We start from the raw sequence: 25,596 nt of genomic DNA, 5'->3' as shown, positions 1-25,596 counted from the left end.
ACTATCTTACTCAGGCTGGTCCTCAACTCTTGGGCTCAAGCCATCCACCCACCTCGGCCTCCCAAAAGTGCTGGGATTACAGGTGTGATCCACCGTGACCGGTCTGTTTTTTGCTTCTATCCAAATATATTCAGAAAAATGGCCAATACAGTGCTCTGTTCTCTGATAAAGTAGGTATTGAGAGGGACTAGAGAAGTAAAACAAACAAACAAAACACCCAATAGTCTTTATTACTTCTTTTTAATTGTTTAACTTTATTACTGTTGCACCATTTATACAATTACATATAATTTCAATGCATCCATTGTACATTTTTTTGTTTTTTTATTTGTTTTTTTTTCCATTTTCCAATGAGTGGTGTGTTGGTGTCTGTGACACAGAATGGAAGAGAAACTGGAACTGCAATGAACGCAGACTTTTTTTTTTTTTTTTTTTCATTTCCACTGACCAATAAACAGAACTACAGGTGCACCCAACCACGGACATGCATTAACTCGTCATGAGAAATCTAGGTAGGCTAAGTAGGATGAGAGAATGTTTGTCACTCCCAAAAATATCTGGAGAGGAAGAATGGAGGATTGGCATTGAGATCCATGTGGACAAGCTAAGTGGGCTCTGTCTGAAAGCTGGCATTCATCCACAACATTAAAAAAATATCAAAATAAGAAAGGCTGTAAATTAAAAAGAAAACACAGAAAATACTGCTCTCATAAAGATCTGATTGCCTTGGCACAGGCCCTGTGGGCAGAATCAAACGCATCACTCCCAACTCCCATTGCAGAAGAAAAGCTATTCAACTCTCAGCGGTGGAGGAGTGCATGTGGCGGCAGTTTCAGGTACAAACGATGTACTGCACTTTCAGACGCGATCTTGGAAATCCAGGACTTCTTGGTAAAGTTGACTGAAGGTATATTAGATATTTCCCCACAAAAATACTATTTGGATTCTCCCACCCCCTCCCTCCCTTGATGGGACAACATCCTTTATTTTTCCTTGGGCAATACATATCATTACTTCCAATTTGAAACAAGTTAGTATAGGAGAGAGGAGAGATAGGAGAGGCGAGAGAGAGAGAGAGGAGATAGAGAGAGAGATAGTGAGAGAGAGAGAGAGGAGATTGTTTTAAGTGGTATTATTTTTCCTATAGGCTGTCCTTGTCACTCTTTCACGGCTACGGTTTGATCGGAATTAGCTGCCGGGGCCTCCACCGGCTTGGGCTCTTCTGCGGAGGCTGCGGGGGCCTGGGCCTTGGGTGTGGAACTAGGCGCTTCCGTGGCTGCGGGGGTCTCCTTGGAAGAGGGGGCAGCCTCCGAGCTGCCGGGTTTTGAGTCTGAAGCGGGGGCCCCGTCACTTTTGGTCTCCTGGGCGGCAGGAGCTGCGGGCGCCTCAGTCTTTTTGGGTTCCCCTTCCTCCTTGCTGGGCTCCTCCCCCGCAGCAGGGGCCGCGCTCTCGGCCGGGGCCGCGGCGGCCTCGGCAGCTTTGGGGGCCTCGCCGCCCGCAGCGGGGCCGGGGGCCGCCTGCTCCTGCTCGGGCGCCTTCGGGGGCTCAGCCTTGGCCTCCGCCGCGCCCTCCGTCTTCTCGGGCTCCGCCTTCGGGGCCTCCTCCTTGGCGGCCGCCGCGTCCTTCTCGCCCTCCTTCTCCTCGGCCTTGCCCTCGGCGTCCTGGTCGGGCTTCTCCTTGCCCTCCTTGGCCTCGGCGGGCTCCGCGGCCGCCTGGGGCTCGCTCTCCTTCGGGGTTCCCTCCTCTTCCGTCGCTGCGCCCTCAGCCTTCTTGTCTTTGTCCTTGGCTTTCTCGTCGTTCACATTGTAGCCCTTCTTCTTCTTGCTGAGCTTGCCTCCCATCTTGGAGTTCTGGAAGCAAACACAAAACAAAACAAAACGGGGGTTACTACACAAGTGTGGGGACCACAAAAAGCTGCATTTTGCAAAGCATGGGGTTCTGGGCCTGCTGCACTGCACACCCCAAAGAGGTGGCATGGTAAACTGCAGTTACGCACAGTTAAATTCAATTTATTCATGTATTTACTTCTGAGACAGGGTCTCGCTGTGTTACCCAGGCTGGAGTGCCGTCGTGAGATCTCGTCTCACTGCAGCCTCCACCTCCTGGGCTCAGGGGATCCTCCCGCCTCAGCCTCCCACACAGCTGGGCCCACAGGTACACCCACCATGCCTGGGTAATCAGTTAAATTATTATATTACACTGTTATTACACAATTGAAAGTAAAAAACATTAAAACTCAAAAACATTAAGGAGCTCAGTTAAGTGGGTTCTGCCATAATTTTAAATGAGTTTTAAAACAATATGTCAAGAAATTAAGGAGCTCAGTTGTGGAGCTTCTAATCATAGCCAGTTGAGGGAATAATAAGCTGAGATCAAAGAATCAGTGATTAGAGGCAAAGCTTGTCAACCCTTGAGAGGAGGAGCACTATCTGTTTCTCATCTGCCATCCCATGTCTGATGCAAACACCAAGCCTGGAACAGGCGTGTGCAGCATGGCAGGGGCAGCCATCTTAGACCCAGGCTAGAGCTACAGAAAGGCGTCGCAATTTTAAAATGCTTGCTGGAGAAACTGCACAGCTGTAATAAAGCACAAATCACAGATTTCTAGAAAATAATCTCAAACTACAATCTCCTCTGCTACATATGTGTGTGTTTTGTATCAGCAAACACATCTTCAAACACGTAAAGTAAACAGGATTCAGTCTATCTTCTTACCAAGCAGGGGCAGTTATGAAAATGCCAGTGTCTCCTGCTGGCTGTGTCTGACATCAATTCATTTCAAGGTATTTTCAGCTTAAAAAAAAAATAGTTCCGTAGTAACATAAAATTGTTCTTCATTATCAATTTCCTGGTTAGAATTCAAACTATAAATGCACGTTCAATGGTCATTAACAACCATCTTGAGGCTGCTGCTTTCATTCTGGCACAAGAAACCCTATTTGTATTTGAATCTTGAATTTCTCTCCACTGAAAACCAAGCATTAAACCAGATAAATAATAAATTTCTTCCAGAACCATGGCCATAGCTAAACAGGCTCTTGGTGTCTTTTTTTTTTCCTTCAAGTCCATTTTTCTGTCACCACACATCAGTGAAAACCCGCTGAAATGTTGCTTTTGCAAAGGAAATTGGTTGCTTTTCCTGGATGAAGCATGGCAGAAATCACATTATACTATCCTCCTTAGTCCCACAATTGAGAAAAGCCCAGGGGAAGGCGTCAGCCTCACCCTAGACCCCAAGGGAGGTTAGAAAGACAGGGCGGACCACCTGGTTTTGCCCAGGTCAGGTCCACTGGCAGAACTGTACACACTCCTTTGCCAGCTTTGCAAATGTAGACATCCCTCATTTAGAAGAGAAAGATTTGCTGTTTATTTATTACCTCCTTGGAATCAAGATTCATGACAGTGAAATAACCTACATTTATCTTATTAAAAGTCGAGTTTTGGGTGGAAGAAAATGATTCTTCAGTCAAAATTTTTCTCACCACTCTATATGCTAATTTATCTGGAATGACTTCAGTAGTTGGGGAAAGAGAAAAGCAATAAACTGAAATTTGACTAAAATACTATTCATATTCTCAAGAAAGGCCTTTATGACGTTAGCTAAGATTCTTACATGTCCTTCTTTTTAGAAAAGGGAGGGCCAATTAGTCATAACCTGCTTCAGACAGGCTCCATTGGATTTAACTTTTGATTATTTCTCCCTCAAAAGGAGAAACAAACATATGTGGCGAAAAATACAATTAAATATACTTTCATCCTCTAAGCAATCACACAGCAGTACGTGAAAATATAGAGACAAAAACTGGATCAGTATTTTAAACTGTAGTTTATAACTCTTCCATGGAATTCTTGTCAGATGCACGAATGGCCTATACCAAATATAATTTCAGCTCCGATATTTCAAGATACATTTGGGTCCCTTAGGTTGAGCTAAATAAGAAACAGGAAACCTAACAAGTCTGCCTTTAGGATCTTCTCTCAATCCAGTAATAGAAACCAATACACCAACTTAGAAATTACAGACGCTAAGATAACGTGCAAACATAGGGGGTACTGTATAATATGGGTGCTGCTTTCCGACACCCACAGCATGAAATTCTATACAGCAATCCCCAGAGGTTTAAAGTCATGTTGGGTTACAAACCTAAAATCTGAGTTACTAAAATTGGCTTCTCTGACACCCAGTTAAGGCCACATTCTAGTCTTTGTTTTATGCCCAGCTGCGATTTGTTTCTGGGTCAAAAATGAACACACATAATCAAGTTATAAGTAAGAAAATATGTCTCAATCCAGTTTGTTTTTCAAATAAAGTTAACAAACGCCCCTGGCGTTTTGCTAATTTACCTCTACTGGTTATATTGAGGTATCAGAGGGAGGCTCATAGGACCCACCTGAACCCTGAAAAGGCAGGATTATCTCATCATTTCCCAAGACCATATGGGTGAAGACCTTGCCTACAACATCTATTAACTGTTTCCTAGGTATCAAGCACAATCCTACTCACAAATATATTACATACAATATGTAATCTCAACAGCACCATGGAGTAGTACGCTATTCATTCACCTTCTTCTTTTACTCATAAGGAAATCCTACTAGCTGAGTTCGTGGAGCTGTACTACAAGCAAAGGCCAAGTCCAGCAAAATTCAGTAAGGCAGGAAGGCACCAGAGAGGCGGTCGAAGGAACTCCGCTGAGAAGCCGGCAATGGGGCAAAGCTCTCAGTCCCGTAATGTTACACACCTGGGTTACAAGGATGGTGCCACCTGGGGTAGCTCAGAAGTTGAGGGAATAAAGAAGAAATTTAGTATTTCGAGTATCCTCTGCCTCTCAACATTTCATCTTCCTATTTGCCAGAGGAGCTTTTTACCAAGAGAAAGCAATGAGCACACAGTTTAAATTATTTCATTCCTTTCTTTCTTTTCTCTTTTTTTTCTTTTAGACAGAGTCTCGGTCTGTCACCTAGGCCGGAGTGCAGCAGCAGCACAATCTGGGCTCACTGCAACCTCTGCCTCCCCAGGTTCAAGCAATTCTCCTGCCTCAGCCTCCAGAGTAGCTGAGATTACAGGAGTCTGCCACAACGCCCAGCTAATTTTTGTATCTTTAGCATAGATGAGATTTCACCATGTTGGCCAGGCTGGTCTTGAACTCCTGACCTCAGATGATCCGCCCACCTTGCCCTCCCGAAGTGCTGGGATTACAGGTGTGAGCCACCATGCCCAGGCGATTTCATTCATTTCTGTTACTTCTAATTTTGAAAGAAATCATTTGGTACAGAAAGTTAGACGTTGGAACTTCTAAGATTAAAATAAAGCAGTTAAAAAAAATATGGCAACAGGTAATCCATGCTGAGAGTCACTAAACCAAAGCTCTACTGAAAGGGCCGAGACTGACTTTGCATTTCTCCACAATTAGTAAATTCACTAGAAACTGAGCAGCACAGCAACAAAATTCAGACCAATGCTGAATGCACTGACCTCAGCTCTATGTGTTTATGTATTAACCAAACACTAAAACTGACCTCTGTTATGACGTCTCAGAAAAAAGCAGATTCTGAAGCTGTCCTTTAAAGACCGGGTGTGGTGGCTCACACCTGTAATCCCAGCACTTTAGGAGGCCAAGGTGGGTGGACCACTTGAGGTCAGGGGTTCAAGACCATCGTGGCCAACACGGCAAAACCCCGTCTCTACAAAAATTACAAAAATTAGCCAGGCGTGGTGGTGCGCACCTATCATCCCAGCTACTCAGGAGGCTTGAACCTGGGAGACGGAGGTTGCAGTGAGCCGAGATCAGCCACTGCGCTCTGGCCTGAGCAGCAGAGTCAGACTCTGTCTCAAAAACAAACAAACAAACAAAAAAGCTGTCCTTTAAAGAAAACTCGATGCCACAAGGGCCAAAATGACAGGCTTACCGATTAATATTGGCATAGAAAATAACCATAAACAGTAGGAGAGAGAGGAATTTCACTGAGTTTAATCTGGTAAATATTGGACAAGAATTGAATTTCAAGGAGACTTTGGACATTGGGTCATGGCAGGGTATAAAAATCCCACCTCGCAGGAGAATGGCGTAAACCCGGGAGGCGGAGCTTGCAGTGAGCTGAGATCCGGCCACTGCACTCCAGCCTGGGCGACAGAGCGACACTCCGTCTCAAAAAAAAAAAAAAAAAAAAAAAAAAAAAAAATCCCACCTCCACAGCACACCCACCCAGAATCCTTGGGCAAGTTATTTAATCTCATTGTCCTTTCGTTTCCTTTAAAATAATTTTTTTTTAAAACGTCAATTTCATGGGAATTTAATGTGAGGCCATGTGAATACAACATTTTACATTTCCAGGGCCTGCAAAAACGTTAGTTCCTTGCCCCATCATTTAATTTGAAAATTCTTAGGTAATTCTTTGCTTGTAAACTCCAACAGAATAGTTAGAACACAGGTTCCACACACCAAGTTCTAAAATCAGGAGCACCACAATGAAAAGAACATTTAACATCTTTTAAAAATGTTTAATGTTATCAGAAAGATGTTTGGTATGTGTGTTCCATGCATGCCCCTGCTGGTTCTATTTGAAAAAGAAGTTTTTACAGTTATCTGTTGTCACCATACTGTAAGGGTAAAATCTCTACTTCTTCGATCTGAATATTTTACCTACGTAAGATTAATATTTTACCTGTTAAATATGTTAACAGTCCATTCTACCAAGAAATCAGTTTCTACACAGAGATTAAAAACCAGATTAGTTATATCCACTCCTCCCAGTTAGAACGAGTATTGGAGTGATCAGAGAAACAGAAGAGGGGGCTGGTGCAGTTGCTCACGCCTATAATCCCAGCACTTTGGGAGGCCAAGGCGGACGGATCACCTAAGGTTGGGAGTTCGAGACCAGCCTGACCAACATGGAGAAACCCCGTCTCTACTAAAAATACAAAATTAGCCAAGTGTGGTAGTACATGCCTATAACCCCAGCTACTCGGGAGGCTGAGGCAGGAGAATCGCTTGAACTTGGGAAGTGGAGGTGGCGGTGAGCTGAGATTGGGCCATTGCACTCCAGCCTGGGCAACAAGAGCAAAACTCTTGTCTCAAAAAACAAAAATAAAGAAAGAGAAGAAATGTAATTCCATTTTTTGCTGTCCCCTCACCACCTCTTCATCACTTGGTCCAAGGAAACAAGAGAAAAGTGTTTTGATCACCAAGATGGAAAAGGAACCTCAATTCTTTTACTCATTTAATGCCTCAAATTTCATATGTAAAGGGTAAAAACCTGGTCTGCACCTTATCTTGGCTAATAAGCTGAACACACCATGATGATAGAAGCTAACATTGTCAAATATCATTTTGTTTTGCCACTTCCAACAGAAGAATATTGTTCTTTTATCATATGTCAAATAGCTTAATAAAGATACTAACTTACATCTTTAAAATCCCCCACAACTATCTTGTGACTAGTTTTATTCCCTTCCACCTTATAAAACCAAGCCTCCATCTAATTAATCTCATCTGGCTAGAAACAAGATATTCTGGAAGAACTGTGTTAAAGTTCTGCTTTTTGGTGAAGAGAGAAGAGAATGTGCTATTCGAGCACCGTGAGTTGATCAGAGCAACCTGGGCTGGAAAGCAGGAAAATCAGAGGGAGGCCTGGAAAGGTCAGAGGGAGGGTTGGAGGTGATTACCCATCACACCAGCCTGGTCCTTTTTTGCCTGCACCTGCCAGGAAACTCAAACAGCGTTTGCATCCATGGAATACATACGTATCACCTTCTGAGCCTCACTTCCTATAACTGATGTTAGCTTAGACTACACACTCAGTCCTGACACAAATCTTTCTTTGCTTATTGGCAGCAAATCCTGTTCCCTAATAAATGAAAGCGTACATTTATGAACATTCGTGAAACTTCTAAAGACGAGTTTCTCTAACTTCTTTATGCCTAGGAAGGCACATAAAAGAGCAACTTCATAGCTAGGTAGGCAAGGTAAGGTGAAGTTTTTTTGTTTGTTTGTTTTTGTCCTCAGAGACAACTACACTTTAGTTTCTTCAGAGGACCTGGTTAAAAAAAATAAATAAAAATAAAGAACGAACATATGGCCTAAAAAATGTTTTAATTCTTCCTCCAAAGCAAATTAAAATAATTCTGTTGAGTCTTAGAGCTAACAAGTATTTCTTATTTTACAGAAGAAAATCCTATTTATAAGATTAATGTTCAACTTCATAGGAGGAAAAAAATGTGGTCCTATGCATTTCTATAATAGCAAACCAAAAAAAAAAGAAAAAGTGAATTTGTTCTTACTATTGAGAGCTTAAATTTAATATGAAAATTTCTTTGGGAGAGTAAAGGTGAGAAATAATTTCAAATCTGATGTCATAATGAAGACACTCTGTAATAAAAACAATCTCCTCTACCAAGTTTTCCAATTGCTTGTTCCTTTTTCTCCAGGAAGCCTGTCAGGGAACACAGAAGATACTCCTTATCCATTCAAATCTTCTGCTGTGTTTATTTTGTACACAGAATCCACAGGATGCACTGGGTCCAAATCCCTTCTGTACACGCTTAATAGCTAAGAATTTCACTAAACCACTACAGTTCTTACAAACTATAATAGGATACCCTCTGTACACACTTAATAGTAAATAATGTCACTAAACAACCATGATTTGGCTGCTGACATGACCAGCTCATCCAGAACTTTCCTAATACGCACTTACATTTTTTTCTTACCTTAAACCACTCCAATAGCACAGCCTACCGTATTAAAATTCAGTCTTTCAGTTTGAGAAAATAAAGGTGGAAGAGTAGATAGCAAAATGCCATATAAGAAAAAAATAAATGATGAAATATTTTATTTGACTTTTGTCAAAAACAAGCCACCTAGCACTCAGTATGAAGTGTGCTAAAAATGGTAGGTGTGCTGGGGGTTGGTCTCCACTGTCAACAAACTGCTATGAGACTCAGTGGTTACCGTCGGGATCTCAAATGTCCTAATCAGTAAAACGAAGATACTTAAGGAGCATTCTCCTTCTAGGGGGAAAAATAATTTTATGAATGCTTCTGGCACTAAATAAAATGCAATGCAAGATTTTTTAAAAAGTGGTATTATCAATAGTTCAATGTATCTGGTAATCACTATCATAAAAACATATCATCTTACACCCTAAAGATTAAATTGACAACCAGCTGCTATTACTATGATTAGATGTCTTCATACATCATTTCAATATGTGAAGCTTGCTGAAAATTAGAAATAAAAAAATAATCTTAAAAAGCAAAAAAAAAAAAAAAAAGGGCTGGGAGCGGTGGCTCATGCCTGCAATCCCAGCACTTTGGGAGGCCGAGGCGGGAGGATCACAAGGTCAAGAGTTCAAGAGAAGCCTGGCCAACATGGCGAAACCTTGTCTCTACTAAAAATACAAAAATTAGCCAGGAGCAGAGTGCATGTGCTTATAATCCCAGCCATTTGGGAGGCTGAGGCAGGAGAATCGCTTGAACCCGGGAGGTAGAGATTTCAGTGGGCTGAGACGGTGCCACTGCACTCCAGCCGGGGGCCTGGCGACAGAGCAAGACTTCGTCTCAAAAAAAAAAAAAATAGCAAAAAAATACAAATAAAAATGGTAACATGACATCCAAATATTTATTAAAGCATAGAATGTTTTTTAACGTTTTTAATTATATTTAGAAAATATTTTCAGAATCATGTGTCAACTCTGTAAGGAATGAGTCAGGATGGAATGGCTCACTGAAGACTTCTCAGATAGACTCATAACTGTCAGAAAAGTCAGATTTCATCAGCTTCGCTCACGCAAAACTAGTTCACAGTGCCCTGGTTGTGGAAGACACTCTGTTGTTTCCCCTTTACCTACTTTGATGGGTCATCTGCCAACCACTGGTGGTCCTGCCTTGCAAGACCTGTCCTGTGCCCAAGCTCTTTGAGCAAGCACACTTCCTGAAAATAACCAAACCGTCTTTTCCTTTTATGCGATGCTAAGTAATATCAGCCTACAGATACTTTAAATTATCCTTTCAAATACAGTTTAAATCAGTCTCACAAGGGCTAATCACAATTCTCAAAAACTAATGTGATATTCAGTTAGTGTCAAGTAGAAATGTTGAGAAAAACAAAGTGCGAAAAGTTCTCAGGCCCAAATTTCTAGCACAATACAACCACTTACAAAACCAGGCTATATCACCATTTTTGCAGAGCTATCCACAGGCAACATTTTGAAAGATTATGTCTGGAGTTCCTGCATTGGGAAAGAGTTCCAGGTCAGATATAGCCTTTTTTTTTTTTTTTTTTAAAAGACAGGCTCTCACTGTTGTCACCCAGGCTGGAGTGCAGTGGCGCGATCTCAGCTCGCTGCAACTTGCACCTCTCGGTTCAAGTGATTCTCGTGCCTCAGCCTCCTGAGTAGCTGGGATTACCTGTGCACCACCACACCTGGCTAATTTTTGTATTTTTAGTATTTTAGTAGAGATGGGGTTTCACCATGTTGGCCAAGCTGGTCTCAAACTCCTGACCTCAGGTGATTCGCTTGCCTCAGACACCCAAAGTGCTGGGATTACAGGCCTGAGCCACCATGCCCCGCCCCAGATATAGTTTTTAATGCCAACTGTAGGAATATCAACAAGGAGGTCACGGTGAATTCAAACACAACAAGCTGAAGATTCATTACTCTTATATGAACAAGAGCAAGAGTGAAAATGAGATAAGGAGGGAGGGAGACAAAACAGAGCAAGCAAGGGAGGGAGAGGTGGGGAAGGAACAGAGATAACGCCTCTCATTTTGAATAAATTCTCTTTTCATCCTCCTTAAAACTGCTTTTTCTGAAAATCTACTCCTCCACCAGACATAATCTTTTTCTGCATTTTTAGCTTATGGAAATTGAAGCCACATATACTGTTTCTTAAACGTCTCTAGCAGGACACTGTCAGAGGCACACCAGAGTGAAAATTTCCCACACCAAAGGATTTAAATCATACCTCCATTCTGCCCCAAAGTGACAGCAACGGTGTATGAATTGGGAATCCCAAGCGGGTGGTGTCCCTTGCTCTCTGATGCTACCAGAGGAACCCAATTTGACCCACAACTGCTGTGGCAAGTGGGGTCACTAAACTGACCAGGTCTTCAGCAGGACTTACTATGTCCTTAATAGAAGACACTTCTACCCCTTGCAGTGACTAAGGGTTCTCAAATCCCTTTGCTGGTATCGAGTGAAAACACATGGGTCAGTCCTGCTGCCTATGCATTCTTTGGGTTTGGGTCAAGACACCTGCAGTATTTAAAGACACATAAAGGCACAACCCTATATATCAGAATGGTATCTAATTAACATTTGAGCTGGAAGTTGTTCTAACAGCTTTCCAATGAAATGTGAGCTTTCTGAGAGCTATCATTTATTACTTCCTTTCTTTAGTCTTTTAAATAGAACACTTATTAAATAGGTTGTTTGGACATAGGAGAGCAAGAAAGGGAGACATGTTGGCTCAAAAGGAGTATCAAGTAGGAAAAACAATAGTGTTACCATTACCACCTTTAAGAAGATTTCAGTGCTTTGTGGCACGTCTAAGTGATAACATGGCATCAGGCTTCCAAAAGATGCCCTCTAGAGACCAGGGTCATCCAAATAGCTCTCAAGAGTCCTTCTACATTTTGATGGCAAGCAGAATTATTGGTAATGAAATGCTAATGCTTATCTCAGCCTACATAATTAATTTTAGAAGGTTTGATATGCAGACGCTCACCATTTGTGGACTATTGAAACTTCATTTCAGTAGCACTTTGTTGGTTATATCCATTACTTAATATGTTATCCAAGTCTTTGCATTAAATGGGTTTTTGGATGAAAAATGCAAGTCCCCAATATACCATTGCCCTTCTTCAGAAAATGCAACCTTGCACAATGACACAATTTCCAGGAGTTATCCACCCCCAGGCCAAGGGGGTTACCTGCACTGTGTCCTTCCCATAATTACCACATACTCCACGACATCTCCAATTTGATTTTTCATTAACACGTTTTTACATTTACGTTGCTCTGTTAATGGACAACAACATGGTTCTGTAATGTAATAAGAATCATTAGCATACATTAACGGCTATATAAAATAAGAAAATGACATCAAATTTCTCCATATGATCTGAAAGTTACTATGTTCACTACTTTACATGCCATTCCTACTTATATCTTCTTTCCCTGGATTATTATAATATCTAAGCACTTCCTATATAGGGCAGTTTGAATCATACAAAGGTCCTATCCACTACAAAGTTTTCTACTTTGAAAATGCAAATTTGGATTTATTACCATTTCATCTAGAACCAGCGGAATAAGGTTATTAAGGATGAGATCAGACAGATGATAATGGAGAAGATGGCTCCAAGTCTATAGCAAAACCCAACATAAATATGCAACAATATGTGTCAGAGACTGGAGTGTTATTTCTGGTTTGATTGCAGCTTCATCATGCAATCAAGACAAGAAGTCATCTCCTTTTCATTCTGTTTCCCTCTTATAACCAGAAAAAAATATATCTGCTTACAAAGATGCAGAGAACGAATCAAAGTTTCATGACAAAGTTCCATATGTGGCTGCAGCATATTAACTGTGTACCCTTGGACAAGCAACTGTCATCTACTAATTCAGAGCTGCAAATGTTAACAAGGATTATATGCCAGACAATTCACTCACAATTTTTTTTTAAGTAACACATAAACTTACAACTGAGTTGCATCTACATGCAAATCCATCACCAACAAGTTGGGTTTATAATTATGCAAGTGGAAAGAATGCAAGTTATTGGTCAAACCTACCTGAAGCAAATGTTGGAATAAGAGGGAAAAAATTCTTTTTTACATAAAGAAAATAATTTACAAAGAATAAAAAAGCACAACACATATAAAGTATTTTCAATACTATCAGAAGAAAGAAATCTAAAATATTTATGTCCAGCAATTTCTATTTCCAACAAATGACTGGCCCTTTTCTTTTAAAAGGTTGAAATTTTTATTCTAAAAGACGAAAGTGAAATAAAGGTAATGTAGCCCATGTGTATTTTTAGTATTCCAACCAGTATGTGCTCTGTCGCAGTGACTTGTCAAGTCTTCAGTGCCTGGTGGCAATTTCCATTGTTGAAATTATTGTTGTCAGTGTCTGATTCAGCCAAGGCTCATACTTAGCAATTCTAATAACATCCCCATCATTTAGAGGATGCAGATGTCCTCTGGGGAGAGGACACTATCTTAAGAGCTGCCAACCCATGTCTAAGTTTCTAGGTAAACCTTTGAAATATCATGAGTAAAAATTGAGAGAAAACATTCAAGACAATTTATTACCTTGTTACAATAAAAATGTTCATCAGTGTAAAAAAGTATGATAAAGATATGCAACAAACTTGAGTGAACAAAGTACACATATGCAGAGAAACACACACTCACACTTTTACAACCAAATTTTCCCAAAGAGGTGATTCAGAAGAGTTCCATCTACAAAATCAGAAAGTCCCTGATACAAAAGAAGCTGAATCACAAGAAACCCCTCCATTATTCTTCATGAAGCCCAGTCTAGCCCTGCACACACACCAGCACAGGGTCTTTGGGGATCTTTCGTGAAAAATCCAAAATGCATAAACATCTGAGGTGAGAGATGTTCATTACTTTAATTTTATCTTTCCACATTTTATTCAAAAATTGTAATACCAGGTGGGGTGCAGTGGCTCATGCCTGTAATCCCAGGACTTTGGGAGGCCAAGGCAAGAGGATCACTTGAGCCCAGGAGTTTGAGACCAGCCTGGGCAAAATAGTGAGACCCTGTCTCTTTTAAAAAAGGAAAGAAAAGAAATGTTAAAAAAAAATATATACTACTACTTTGTACCCCATAAAGATACACAATGAGACTCTGTCACAGTATAATTTGTAGAAGTCAGCATCCAGAGTGATTTCAATTAGTCTAGAAAAATAGACTTGATCGGGGCCAGGTGCTGGGACTCACACCTGTAATCCCAGCACTTTGGGAGGCGGAGGCGGGCGGGTCACGAGGTCAGGAGATCGAGACCATTCTGGCTAACATGGTGAAACCCCGTTTCTACTAAAAATACAAAAAATTGGCCAGGCATGGTGGCGGGCTCCTGTAGTCCCAGCTACTCGAGAGGCTGAGGCAGGAGAATGGCGTGAACCCGGGAGGCGGAGCTTGCAGTGAGCTGAGATCGCGCCACTGCCCTCCAGCCTGAGCGACAGAGCGAGACTCCGTCTCAAAAAAAATAAAATAAAATAAAATAGATTTGATCTTAGTGAGAAAATATCTTTTTTGAACTCTGCGCTAGGTGTAAGACGTGACAGGGAACACGAGTGAGTGAAGAGCCTACTCTAGCAAGAGGGAGAAGACATGAAGACAATTAAAATATAAATGAGAGTAAGTCAGGCGCTATCAGGAGAAGGAAAAGCAACGGTTTCACCGGAAGAGATGACGATTAGTTGAGATCAGGATCAGAAAGGTTTATAAAGAAGGTAGAGTCTGAGACAGTAGAAATATAAAAAATACTTATTCATATACACTCAGCATTAAGACTGTTTTGATACTTATCTTTACACATATCGACTCATTAGTTATCTCATCAGTTTTACCAGGGAGAAATTATTACTATCCCCACTTTAGCATGAAGAAACTAAGACACATAGCAGGTACATAACTTACCCAGGATCAACCAACCAGTTATTTGTGAAGGTGTGAGGTGAATACAGGCACTCTGGCTCACTCAACCAGATTAACATTAAGGTCTCTTAGCCATCATAAGTTGCCCTGAAGAACAAATAAGCTTTCTGCAGATGAGGATGCGGAAATGCAAAGTGTTTATGTCAAAGGGAACAAAGAGGAAATGTCCAATTGAGATTATCAGAAAACCCTATTGATATTTAAGAGGAAGGAGAGGACTCTCATATACTAGGAATAAGAAAAGATGGACTCTAAATCTATAAAGATTGCCTCATAGGGAAAATATCTCTACTTAGATGACAGAAAGCAGAAAAACAGCTCTTGTAGGAGTTAGAAAGGAAAAGATTATTTCTCAAAAATCAAAAGAGAAAATTTTACAAAGCAGCTTGGAGGAGGCACATGCTGCTACAAAAAGGTTACGAAAGATGAGAAGAGAGATGGTGCAAATTGATCCAGTGACGGGCTGTCCACAACGGACCTCAGAGTCACTTCGATAAAGGAGTGAAGACACCTGCCTCTTTGAAAGGGCTCACAGAGCACAGAAGGTGCCAGAAGAGAAAGCCACAATGGTCCATACCAAAGAGTGCGGTTAATGGCAGAAATGTGCCATTTTGGCAAGACTTTTATTTGTTTACAAGGATTTGCAAGAACTGAAAATATCTATGGGAAGATGGGATGAGACAAAGGATAAAAATCAAAACTAAAGTGGAAAGTTGAGCGAGGAATCTTGACAGGGCAAAGTTCTGGGAGGCTCAGAAAGGCAAGTTCGGATGGTTGTTGAAGTGAAACACTTTGTTATGCAGATGGGGGAAGAGAGAAGCCAATGAGATAAATTCTAAATCTGATGGTTATTCCAACTCAACATGCTCTCTTTTACATGAATATGGTTAAATCTGAATTATTCCAGAGTAATGGCTCCACACAATCTCCACATAGTAAACGTTAGATCATGTATCTTTGAAATAGTCCTTTACTTTACAGCGTTTCATTGTGCAGTCACTTACCTTCTTAGTACTCTCTATTACAACACTTAGGATTTCTTAAGTACTGGGAAAAGGGGAGACATTTCAACAACTAAAATGCTGAAGAACTGCCACAGTGACCACTAAACCTGGAGAGGCCTTATTGTGAAACAACGGGTATGCAACAGTAAAGCAACAGGCTTGCTGCATTATAAATGGTTTTAGGAGCTTCTGAGATAAGGAAATGCACAGTCAGCATCCACATACGTATTCACTACATAAATGTAAAAAAACAAACCTTAATTCTTAAGAACTTCTTATTCTGTCCTTACTATGCAATCTGGTCTTGGTCTTTAGATAAACCATCCATCTTTGGTCATTTATCTAAATAATCATTGCCTAAGCCTTTTAAATTTTATTTATAAAATAGATTTTTAAAAAATTTTTAGAGATGGGGGTCTCACTATATTTCCCCGGCTGGTCTCAAACTCCTGAGCTCAAGCAATCCTCCCACCCTGGTCTCCCAAAGTGCTGGGATTACAGGTGTGAACCACCTGACCAGCCAGGCCTGCTTAACCCTTTTATATTGTTGTATTGTGTTCGAAGTTCCAGCAGTAAAATAGGCTTGCCTGACTTCACTTGAATCTTGACCTAGGGTGTTTCTTCAATATTTATTCAACATAAATCTGAGGCTTCAGAACAAAGATTTTGCTTCATGGGTGTTAATGCACAATGGGTACTTGATAAATATCACAGACTCACTACAGACTGAAACATCTACTTTTCAAATTATAAACTTGTAAGATGAAAGAGTCCATGACTGTAAGTTGGGTTATGTAACTTACCTTTCACTAGCAGTAGAAAAAAATAAATAAGCCAAATAATAATGGAAATTTCCATTGCATTAAATGAGACATGGTCAAGTTCCAGGTACCATCCATGACCACAAACTCTCTGCCACTGGAACTCATCACATAATTAAAGACCAGAATGCAGAAATCACTGCAATGATATTGTCAAGATTTTTTTTCTTTTGTTACTATGTGCATATTGTAGAGACCAATTTTTAAAGGTGAATCTCCTAATTGATTCTACAAGATTTAACCATAAAACCCTGACTTGATAATGCTACTATAGAGGTGGCAGATAATAGTTAAGCTTCTCCTTGAAAGGGAAGGTTGACTGCATAGACACTAATGCAGAGGGTTTTTCCTTCTTTTTTAATACATCCTGCCACATGTAGCAAACACTATCACAAAACATACCTTATTCATTCTCATCAATAGTCTAATATGCTTTTTAGAGTCTGCTGCGTGTTCACATTGTTATTTATTTGCACTTAAAGGGTGGTCCTTTCAAAAGCCCCAGTTACTGCCGCCTAACATATGATTTTACATGAATCACCTGCTCTTTTGGTCAATAAAGAGAGTAAGTGAACCACAACCTTCTCAGGAAATGCAAACTGCAGAGATCATTTCTGTTCCATTTCTCTCTTTAATAGACCAGGAAACCAATATATCATATCACCACAACTAACTTAGAATTCTCCAAACAGAACTCAAAATAAGGCACAAGGAAAACATTTAGAGCAGTTGAGATATTTCTGCTGCTTCTTAATGGACTAGACAGACCATGATGGGCTTGCAGCCATTACAGGCTCGATCGATGTGGCCACCTAACAAAGACAGACTGGTGATTAGGGAGAAGAGGGGAGGCCTGCCTACTCCAGAAATAACTGCAATTTATTTCCTGTAATTCCTGTCTCCAAAAATAAAGGGCTGGTTCACACGTTTTATGACCACCTAAAATTCTTACATATTGACATTTTAATGTATCAATTTTTTTTGGCACCAACAGCAAATGTAGTATTTTTAGTCCTAAAGCTATTTCATATTTTAATGATTTTCAGTGAAAACCATCCTAAAATCCTTTATGTATGTCCTTGACACACTAAACAAAGAATCTGCTTTTTCCTTTGTCATGTTCAGTACTAACAGGGGTTTGGTAAATGTTTGCTAAATTAATAAAAGAATGTATTCAATCCAAAGATGAATAGTATGCTGATATGGTTTGGCTGTGTCCCCACCCAAATCTCATCTTGAATTGTAACTCCCACAATTCCCATGTGTACTGGAGGAACCCAGTGGGATGTGATTAAATTATGTGGGCAGGTATTTTCTGCACTGTTCTCGTGATGGTGAATGAGTCTCACGAGATTTGATAGTTTTAAAAATGGGAGTTCCCCTGCACAAGTTCTCTTTCTGCCTGCCGCCATCCATGTAAGATATGACTTGCTCCTCCTTGCCTTTCACCTTCCCCCATGATTGTGAGGCCTCCCTAGCCATGTGGAACTATAAGTCCAATAAACCTCTTTGTTTTGTAAATTGCCCAGTCTCTGATTAATCTTTATCAGCAGCATGAAAATGGACTACTACCTATGCACTGTGCCATTTCCAGATTCTACTGCCGTGTTGAGTTCAAACAGCATGGTGTGACTTTCAATGACATCTGTCATCTGGCCCCTCCTTATAAATTCAAATCTCCCCAGATTTCTCGAGCAAATGCTTCACCCCAAATTGTCCATGCTCACTTTCTGCTCCACACTTTTGCCTTCTTCAAATTCAAGCCTTTTAGCTAAGAAAACAGTCACTGAGCCACAAGGCAACACCCAAGGTGTGAATCCCAGAGGGCTGTGACATTTAAAAACATAACGGAGGGTATTTGTCCCCACCCGTGGAATTCCAGAGATGATGCATTTCATCCCCAGACTCGAGGATGAAACACAAACTAGAATTCAATACCAACTGCCCCTTACTCATGATGTAGACTCAAAACAAAGTCACTTCAACCTCTTGTTTGCCAGTATTTCTGTATAATGTGTCTAATAGTAGGAGTGAAATTTATGTATATAGGGATCATCTGAGAAGCTTGTTAAAAATACAGATGGGGGGAGTGTTATCTCTTTCCAGAGAGATTAATTAGTGGGCTCAGCATGAGTCCTAAGAATCTAATTTCTACCAAGTTGACCAGGTAACACCGAAACAAGTAGTGCAGGGGCCGCATGTTGAGAAATACATATACATAGCATTTGCAGTGACTTTGAATCAACAAATGCTTTTGTATCATCTGTAAAACCTGAAACATGAAAATCCCAAAGACCAGTGTGATTACTGCTGGTTACAAAGCTAAAAACAAGCACGGCAGAAAACCTAGCCAGGTCTAACGGAGAAGTGAGCGTGCACAAAACAGGTGGTGTTGGCCCCAGTGAAATCTCATCAGCTATAGAGATGTACCGCCTTTGAGTTCTCTTTGCTACCAGAGCCATAAATAAATTGGAATGACCCAGGCTTACTCTCCCTATCAGAATTTCCCCATCAGCCAACTGCCATCTTGTTAGTACCATAGTTTAGCCAGAGGAGGCAAGATATAAGCAGCCTGTATGGAAAAGCAAGAGCAGTGTGAGCGATTTCAAGAACCCTCCGATGCCAACACCAGGCCCTGGGCAGTCCCCTTGCTACCCCAGACGCTCCTGTCACTGGCGGGGGAAACACAAGAACAGTGCTGTTTGGCTCTTTTCTTACACAACATGAGGCTTCCATTGTTTCAAGGTTTATAGCCTGCCCTGTGAGACAATGCTGTTTTCAGAAGCCTCCATTTTAAGTAATTAAAGTTCACATTTCAGAAAACAGGTTTTCCTCTTTTAGTTCAAGCAGAACTTTGATGGCTTGCCAATACGTTTTGGATCTTGATCCAATATATTCTGTGAAAAAAAGCACATAGGCAAGGGGGTGAGAGACCACGTTCAGCTATGTGACCTGGGGCAGGGAGTCAGCCTCAGTGAACACAACTTTGCCTACAGAAGAAAATAGAAGGGGAGGAGGTTGTTAGCATTACATGGAATATTTGCAGTAAAGGATATAGTTCAGCTCGCCACACACACTAGGTGTTCAGCACATTTTACCTTCCTTTACCTAGAACCATTTCCCAGCTCCATTCATGTAGAATAGAGTAACTCTGAATTTCAAGATTAAGTAAAAGATCGATGGAACCAATTACTACATTCAAAACAAGTAAACAATAGGAATTGATTCAATTACAACAAAAACAATCACTCTTCTTTTTGTTTTGTTTTTTAATCACTCTTTTTAATATTTAAATTCTAGGTTACAGCCTGCAATATCCATTATATAATCTGTAGGTTCTAAGAACAAGTAAATGTTACTAAATCTCACAATGATAAAAACAGCCTCCTCACACTGGTAAAAGATGAATGCCAACCAGGAATACAAGTGCCTGCATCCACTACAGAAAAATGTCTCCAAGAAACCATCAAAAGGGACAATGAGCCTTAAAATGTGTTCTAAGTCCCAGGAGAGACTCTGTTTAAAGCAACCTCAGCAGACAGTGTCTCTTCCAAACTATTTCCATCTTACTGGCTTTAGGTTAGGTAGAAAAGTTGTGATGAAGGACCATGTGCCATATTCTGTTTCACCCAGTTCACCTGTTTGGGGTTCAGTCAAATTATCAGTAAACCTTTTCCCTAGAAATATTTTTTTTTCTCCACCCACAGCTATAAAATCCTATATTCAAACACAAAGTAAAGAATTACTGGAGATCCTTCCTCAACCTTAGCATGCAATTCAGGCCACAAGTCAGCCACCACTATTTTTTTTCCTATAGGCTTAGAGAATCACTCTCCTTAGAAGAGGAGCCAACATCATTCATCGTACATGATTTTTAAAACTTGAATTTTTAAACAATTTCTGTTCAACTTGGGATTGAGTCTCATTACGGCCACTGAACTAGCTGCTGACATTAAACAAGCCACCATTAACTTTCCGGGGTTGATTACTTCATTTGTAATACAGATGACTAGAATCGTATCCTTTATGTCTATAATTTTTAGTTTTTGCATAAACGTGCAGTAATAATGTATACACACAACTAGATTCTATTGAGCACTCAAATTCACTTATTTATTTGAGAAATGACACGAACATCCAGGCACTGCGCTAGAAGCAGGGCACGCAAAGGTCGACCCTGACTGCCCATAGATCTTTCCATTCTACATCACAGAAAAACTATGACTCTTAAAAGGGTCAAAGGTAGCAGAACCAATGCTAGCCTGTGGGCTAAATTCTGACAGTGTGGCTTAAACAATTTTAACAAGTAAACTACAACAGGAAAATCAATCTATTCTGCAAGAGTTAGAGTAGAAAAGAACTAGGCAGGCTCCTAAATCTTTCCTAATGAAGTTTTCTGGACTCTCCTTGGAATATCCTTCGAATTGCTTATGCTCTAAGATATGGGCCAAGGTAGAAGCTGCAAAAAAGTGGGGTACAGGCAAGTCATGTAGATATCAGACAAATGAGGAGCATGTGAAACCTCAGATGTCAACAGGAGAACACCTCAAGATTCCCTCAGCTGGGTGCAAATTCCTTCCGATTCAAAGGCCAAGTTTCTACCCTATACACTCAGCCCATGCCTCCTTCATGTGGGCATCTGGAGTTCCCTGTCTAGAAACCTACTCTGGTGTGTAGGACGTTGCTAAATGAAACATACTGGTGACAGCATTAGTCTTAAGCAATCATGAAATTGCAACAGGTATGTTTGAGGAAAGGCACAGTATCTCAATAAGAGTAAATGCAAACATATTGTCAACTTGAAACAGAAGGTGGAAGTGAAAGAGATGTATTTAACATGAGCAAATTTACCTGATTTATATAAACTGGTGAAATCAGCCTCAGTGAGGATTCTGAATGTTCTATTATTTACATCCACAGCCAGCCTTGCACCCCCACAACTTCCTACCCTGTAACACCGTCAAGAGTGGTGAGTGATGTGTTACATGTTACAACACTTCCTGATCGACACCAGGCATCCAACATGGGGCAAGAGGTTTCAAAATACATAGTGGCTTCAGATTAGCACAGGTACCACAGATTCCACATGATTCTAACATGTTAAGGAAAATACAGAATAAAAGCTTGGAAAGTAATAGTAAACTATGACTCATGAGTCTGCTTTAATGGGAAAAAAACCTAGTGAACTTATTATAGTATTAAGTGGGTAGATTACTATGTCATTAACATGAGATGGAAGGACCTAAAATAGATTAAAAATTGAACCAAAGGGAAGGATTTTTGTTAGAACAGCATGTCCTAGCTCTTGTGAACCTACACCTGTCCCTCACATCTCTAAGATTTCTTCTATAAAATAAATGGATTGAGCCACTTCATCTCTAAAATTCCACGTATCTCAAACACTAATACAATAAACACCAATATACAAAGATTTGCAGGTCCAAGAGAGTTTACATGTTTGGAACAATGGGTCCAAATAAGCAAATAAATAAAATGTTGCCAGTTAGAATAAATGATCATGTAACATGAGGAGGGGAATATATCAAAGCTACACCTTCCTCGGTTAGAAGAAAGCAGAGGAAGCAGAGGGTGAATTGAAATTATCTACGACCACCTGCAAAGAGGGAACATTTACCAAGATACCCGTCAGTCTCAGAAAATTCTTACTTCCTTTGGTGTCAACTGAAATCGTCTGTCCAATGTGGGATCTGTCGCAATAAGGATATCCAACATAGATGGTGCTTTAAGATTTATTCTCTCTGTTTTTATATTGGGCCTCTTTTTCTTATTCAAACCTAAAATGTCTTCAGATCAGTCCATACTAAATTTAAGTATTCTAGATGACAGGATTCATACTTTGTAGTGATTCAAAGCTGGGTTCTGCAAATCTTCTCCAATTAAAATCTGATAAATAAATGTGATTATTCAAAAACTGTATTGAGTACCATGATACACTGAAGATCTGTTGCAAACTGAATGCTTTCATCAACTTACCTGCCTTTACTCATTCACACAGACTTATTCCGTTTGTAACATAGCTTTGAAAGTGACAGAACTGCATTTCCAAAAAAACTACGCTAAAATCCAGACCATTATCTAAGTCAGGCAAAAGTGTCTCCCTTTACTTGGAATTACTGAGTCTTGACTGTGATAGGTCATCCTAATAGATTCATAGCACTCCCCAAACTCAGTCCACAAGCCCCACCTTGTAACACTGCCATGCATGAGTGCAGCTTGCCTGGAAAGGAAAAGGCACTTTAAAAATGAACACAAAAGATGAATTCCAATTATGTTAGCAGATATTTGTTTTTTCAATTACAAATAAATGAGAACTAACGGCTAAAAAGAAGAGAATCTGCTTATGACTATTTGCAATTTAATTATTCTCATTTGTCATAATCAACACTAATTTACCTTCAAGATGCTAAAGTTTTCCTGGTTTGTTCTCTGAGAAAAGAAAAATATTTTCCCTTAAAGATCTAGTCTAGTTCAAATTACCAAAAACTCTCAAGTATAGTACAAATGGAGATTTGTAATCCAAACACATCCTAAATCTATCAACATGCAAGTTCTACTTATAATACTTTTCCAAAATAGCTATCTACATCTTCTGCATAACACAAATAAAAACACTAGATATAGTAACTAATGTTGAAGGATTTCTCTGTTCCATAAAGCCTCCCGAATGTGTCGGTGGCCTTCTCATCACTGGTGAGTAAAACACATGTAAATTAATTAGGCCGGGCACGGTGGCTCACGCCTGTAATCCCAGCACTTTGGGAGGCCGAGGCAGGTGGATCACGAGGTCAGGAGATCAAGACCATCCTGGCTAACACGATGAAACCCCGTTTCTACTAAAAATACAAAAAGTTAGCCGGGCGTGGTGGCAGGCACCTGTGGTCCCAGCTACTCAGGAGGCTGAGGCAGGAGAATGGTGTGAACCCGGGAGGCGGAGTTTGCAGTGAGCCAAGATCGCGCCACTGTACTCCAGCCTGGGTGACAGAGCGAGACTCCGTCTCAAAAAAAAAACAAAAAAACAAAAAAACAAAAAACAAAACCATGTAAATTTGTTAATAAAGCGGGTATCCAAGCTCTCCCTTGATCACAGATTGCAGTCTGTAACCCCCAGTATTGGGATGCACACAGGTGGTGGTCAAAGCAACATAAACTTCTCAATTTGGTAACTGAGGGTCTTCATGATTAAGACGATAGTTTTGAAAGATATGGGTCATTCTGAGAGACTGGGAAGGACCATGATTAATCAGAATTCCAAAAAGACTACACAGAAAAAAACAAAATAGAGAAGAAAGTGGGGAATCTAATGTCATAGTTTGCATCTGTTTTCCTGAAACCATCATTACACTTGAAAAAGATAATTATAAGCCAGACATAGTAGCTCATGCCTGTAATCCCAGCACTTTGGGAGGCCAAGGTATGAGGATGACTTCAGTCCAGGAGTTCCAGACCAGCCTGGGAAACATAGTGAGATCCCCATCTCTACAAAAAACACAAAAAATTAGCTGGGCAGGGTGGTGTACACCTGTACTCTCAGCTACTGGGAGGGCTAAGGTGGGAGAATTGCTTGAGCCCAGGAGGGTGAGGCTGCAGTGAGCCATTATCATGCCACTGCACTGTCTGAGTGACAGAGAGAGATCCTGTCTTAAATAATAAACAAATAAATAAATAATCACTATAGAAATAAGTCATTTTTAAAGTAACTAAATATTGTGAACTTTGAAAATAACGAAAAATAATTGATTTTACGATTTTGTCAGATTATTTTACTTGCCAGATTATGAGCTAGACATTCTAGAATTAGTCTTCTCTTCTAGAGCAGAGGTCACTACACTGGGCTGCCTGATTTTTTTTTTAAATAAAGTTTTATTGAAACACAGCCATGGCCATTCATTGACGTATTATCAGTAAGTGCTTTCACACTGCAAGAACAGAGTTGAGGAACTGCAACAGAAACTGCATGGCTGGGAAAGTCTACAGTACTTATTATCTAGCCCTTTAAGAAAAACTTGACTGACTCCTGTCCGGAGTCTTAGACGAACGTACTTCACCAGTGACTCAGTTCCTATGATCAGATGAGAGTGTGATTCAGGTCTAAAGGATGCTGCAAAGATTAATTGGGCACTTTTTGGTTTGCAACAATATTATCAGTGAAAAACAATGTCACATGGGAACTTTTTAAGATGGGGAAACAAGATAGTCTTTTTGTTTCTTAACTCTAATTCCTTCTTCTATGTATTCTGCCTGAGAGCAAACAGACAGGTTGCTACACAGCACGTACCAGGTCAAAAACTCTGGACAGGCGGTTAAACTCCCCAGGAGGTGTGGTGCCAAGGCACAAAATCCACAGAGAACAGCTCCAAAAAACGTGCTTGGGTGTCAGGCAAGAGTTCCATCCCCTTCTGCTGCACGGCACAGAGCAAGTCACCTACCCTCTGAGCCTGTTTATTCACAATTACGAAATAGGGATAATAATACCTTTACATGAGAGGGGATTTACAAAAATTAAATAAGACAATAAAGACTTAAAGAAAACACAGCTGTTTCTTATCATGAGCTTACTCCCCAGTCACAGCCTCCATTTAATTCTCCCCAGACCTAGCTTTCTCATCTCCAAGTCCCAGTCTAAGCTCCTCTCCTCTGCCCTCTGTCCATGACTTCCTCCAAAGGTTTAAGGGGCTGTCACCCTTGGCGCTCATCAATTCCATCTTGGTGCACTTCCTGGGAGACCCATCCAGTTGAAAGGTTTTGAAAGCCCTCTGGGATTCTGAGGATTCTTTGTCTACACTCTACAGCCCACTGGATTATTTCTTGAGCTTCAGATTCATGCACACAGTGGTCTACGATTGATTCAACAGAATATCCTTCGAACTCAACATTTCCCCAAGTGAGCTCATCACTACCTTTCTCACCTACCCGAACCTTCTCCTTCTCCTGTGCTCCCTCCCAAGAGACTAGAACCACATCCACCCCATTGCCCGGCCAGAAATGTGGGGGTCTTTCTGAACCAACTTTCACCACTACCACCACCACTACCCTCACATCCAATGCTTATGTTCTTC

At 40.6% G+C, this 25,596-nt stretch overlaps 1 protein-coding gene across 1 annotated transcript in view; it reads right to left on the bottom strand.

Moving 5' to 3' along the window:
• Nucleotides 1–237: 237 nt before the first annotated feature.
• The window catches only part of BASP1 (brain abundant membrane attached signal protein 1), a 59,824-nt gene continuing 34,465 nt past the window's right edge, over nt 238–25,596 (bottom strand). The window contains exon 2 of the mRNA XM_015139755.3: nt 238–1,850. Coding sequence (XP_014995241.1) covers nt 1,158–1,841 — 684 coding nt within the window. The 5' untranslated portion in view covers nt 1,842–1,850 and the 3' untranslated portion in view covers nt 238–1,157. The remainder of the gene's footprint in view (nt 1,851–25,596) is intronic.

This window comes from Macaca mulatta, chromosome 6 (assembly GCF_049350105.2).
Source record: "Macaca mulatta isolate MMU2019108-1 chromosome 6, T2T-MMU8v2.0, whole genome shotgun sequence".
Lineage (NCBI taxonomy): Eukaryota > Metazoa > Chordata > Mammalia > Primates > Cercopithecidae > Macaca > Macaca mulatta.
Note: the sequence above shows the minus strand (reverse complement) of the source record. Positions and strands in the feature narration are given on the sequence as shown.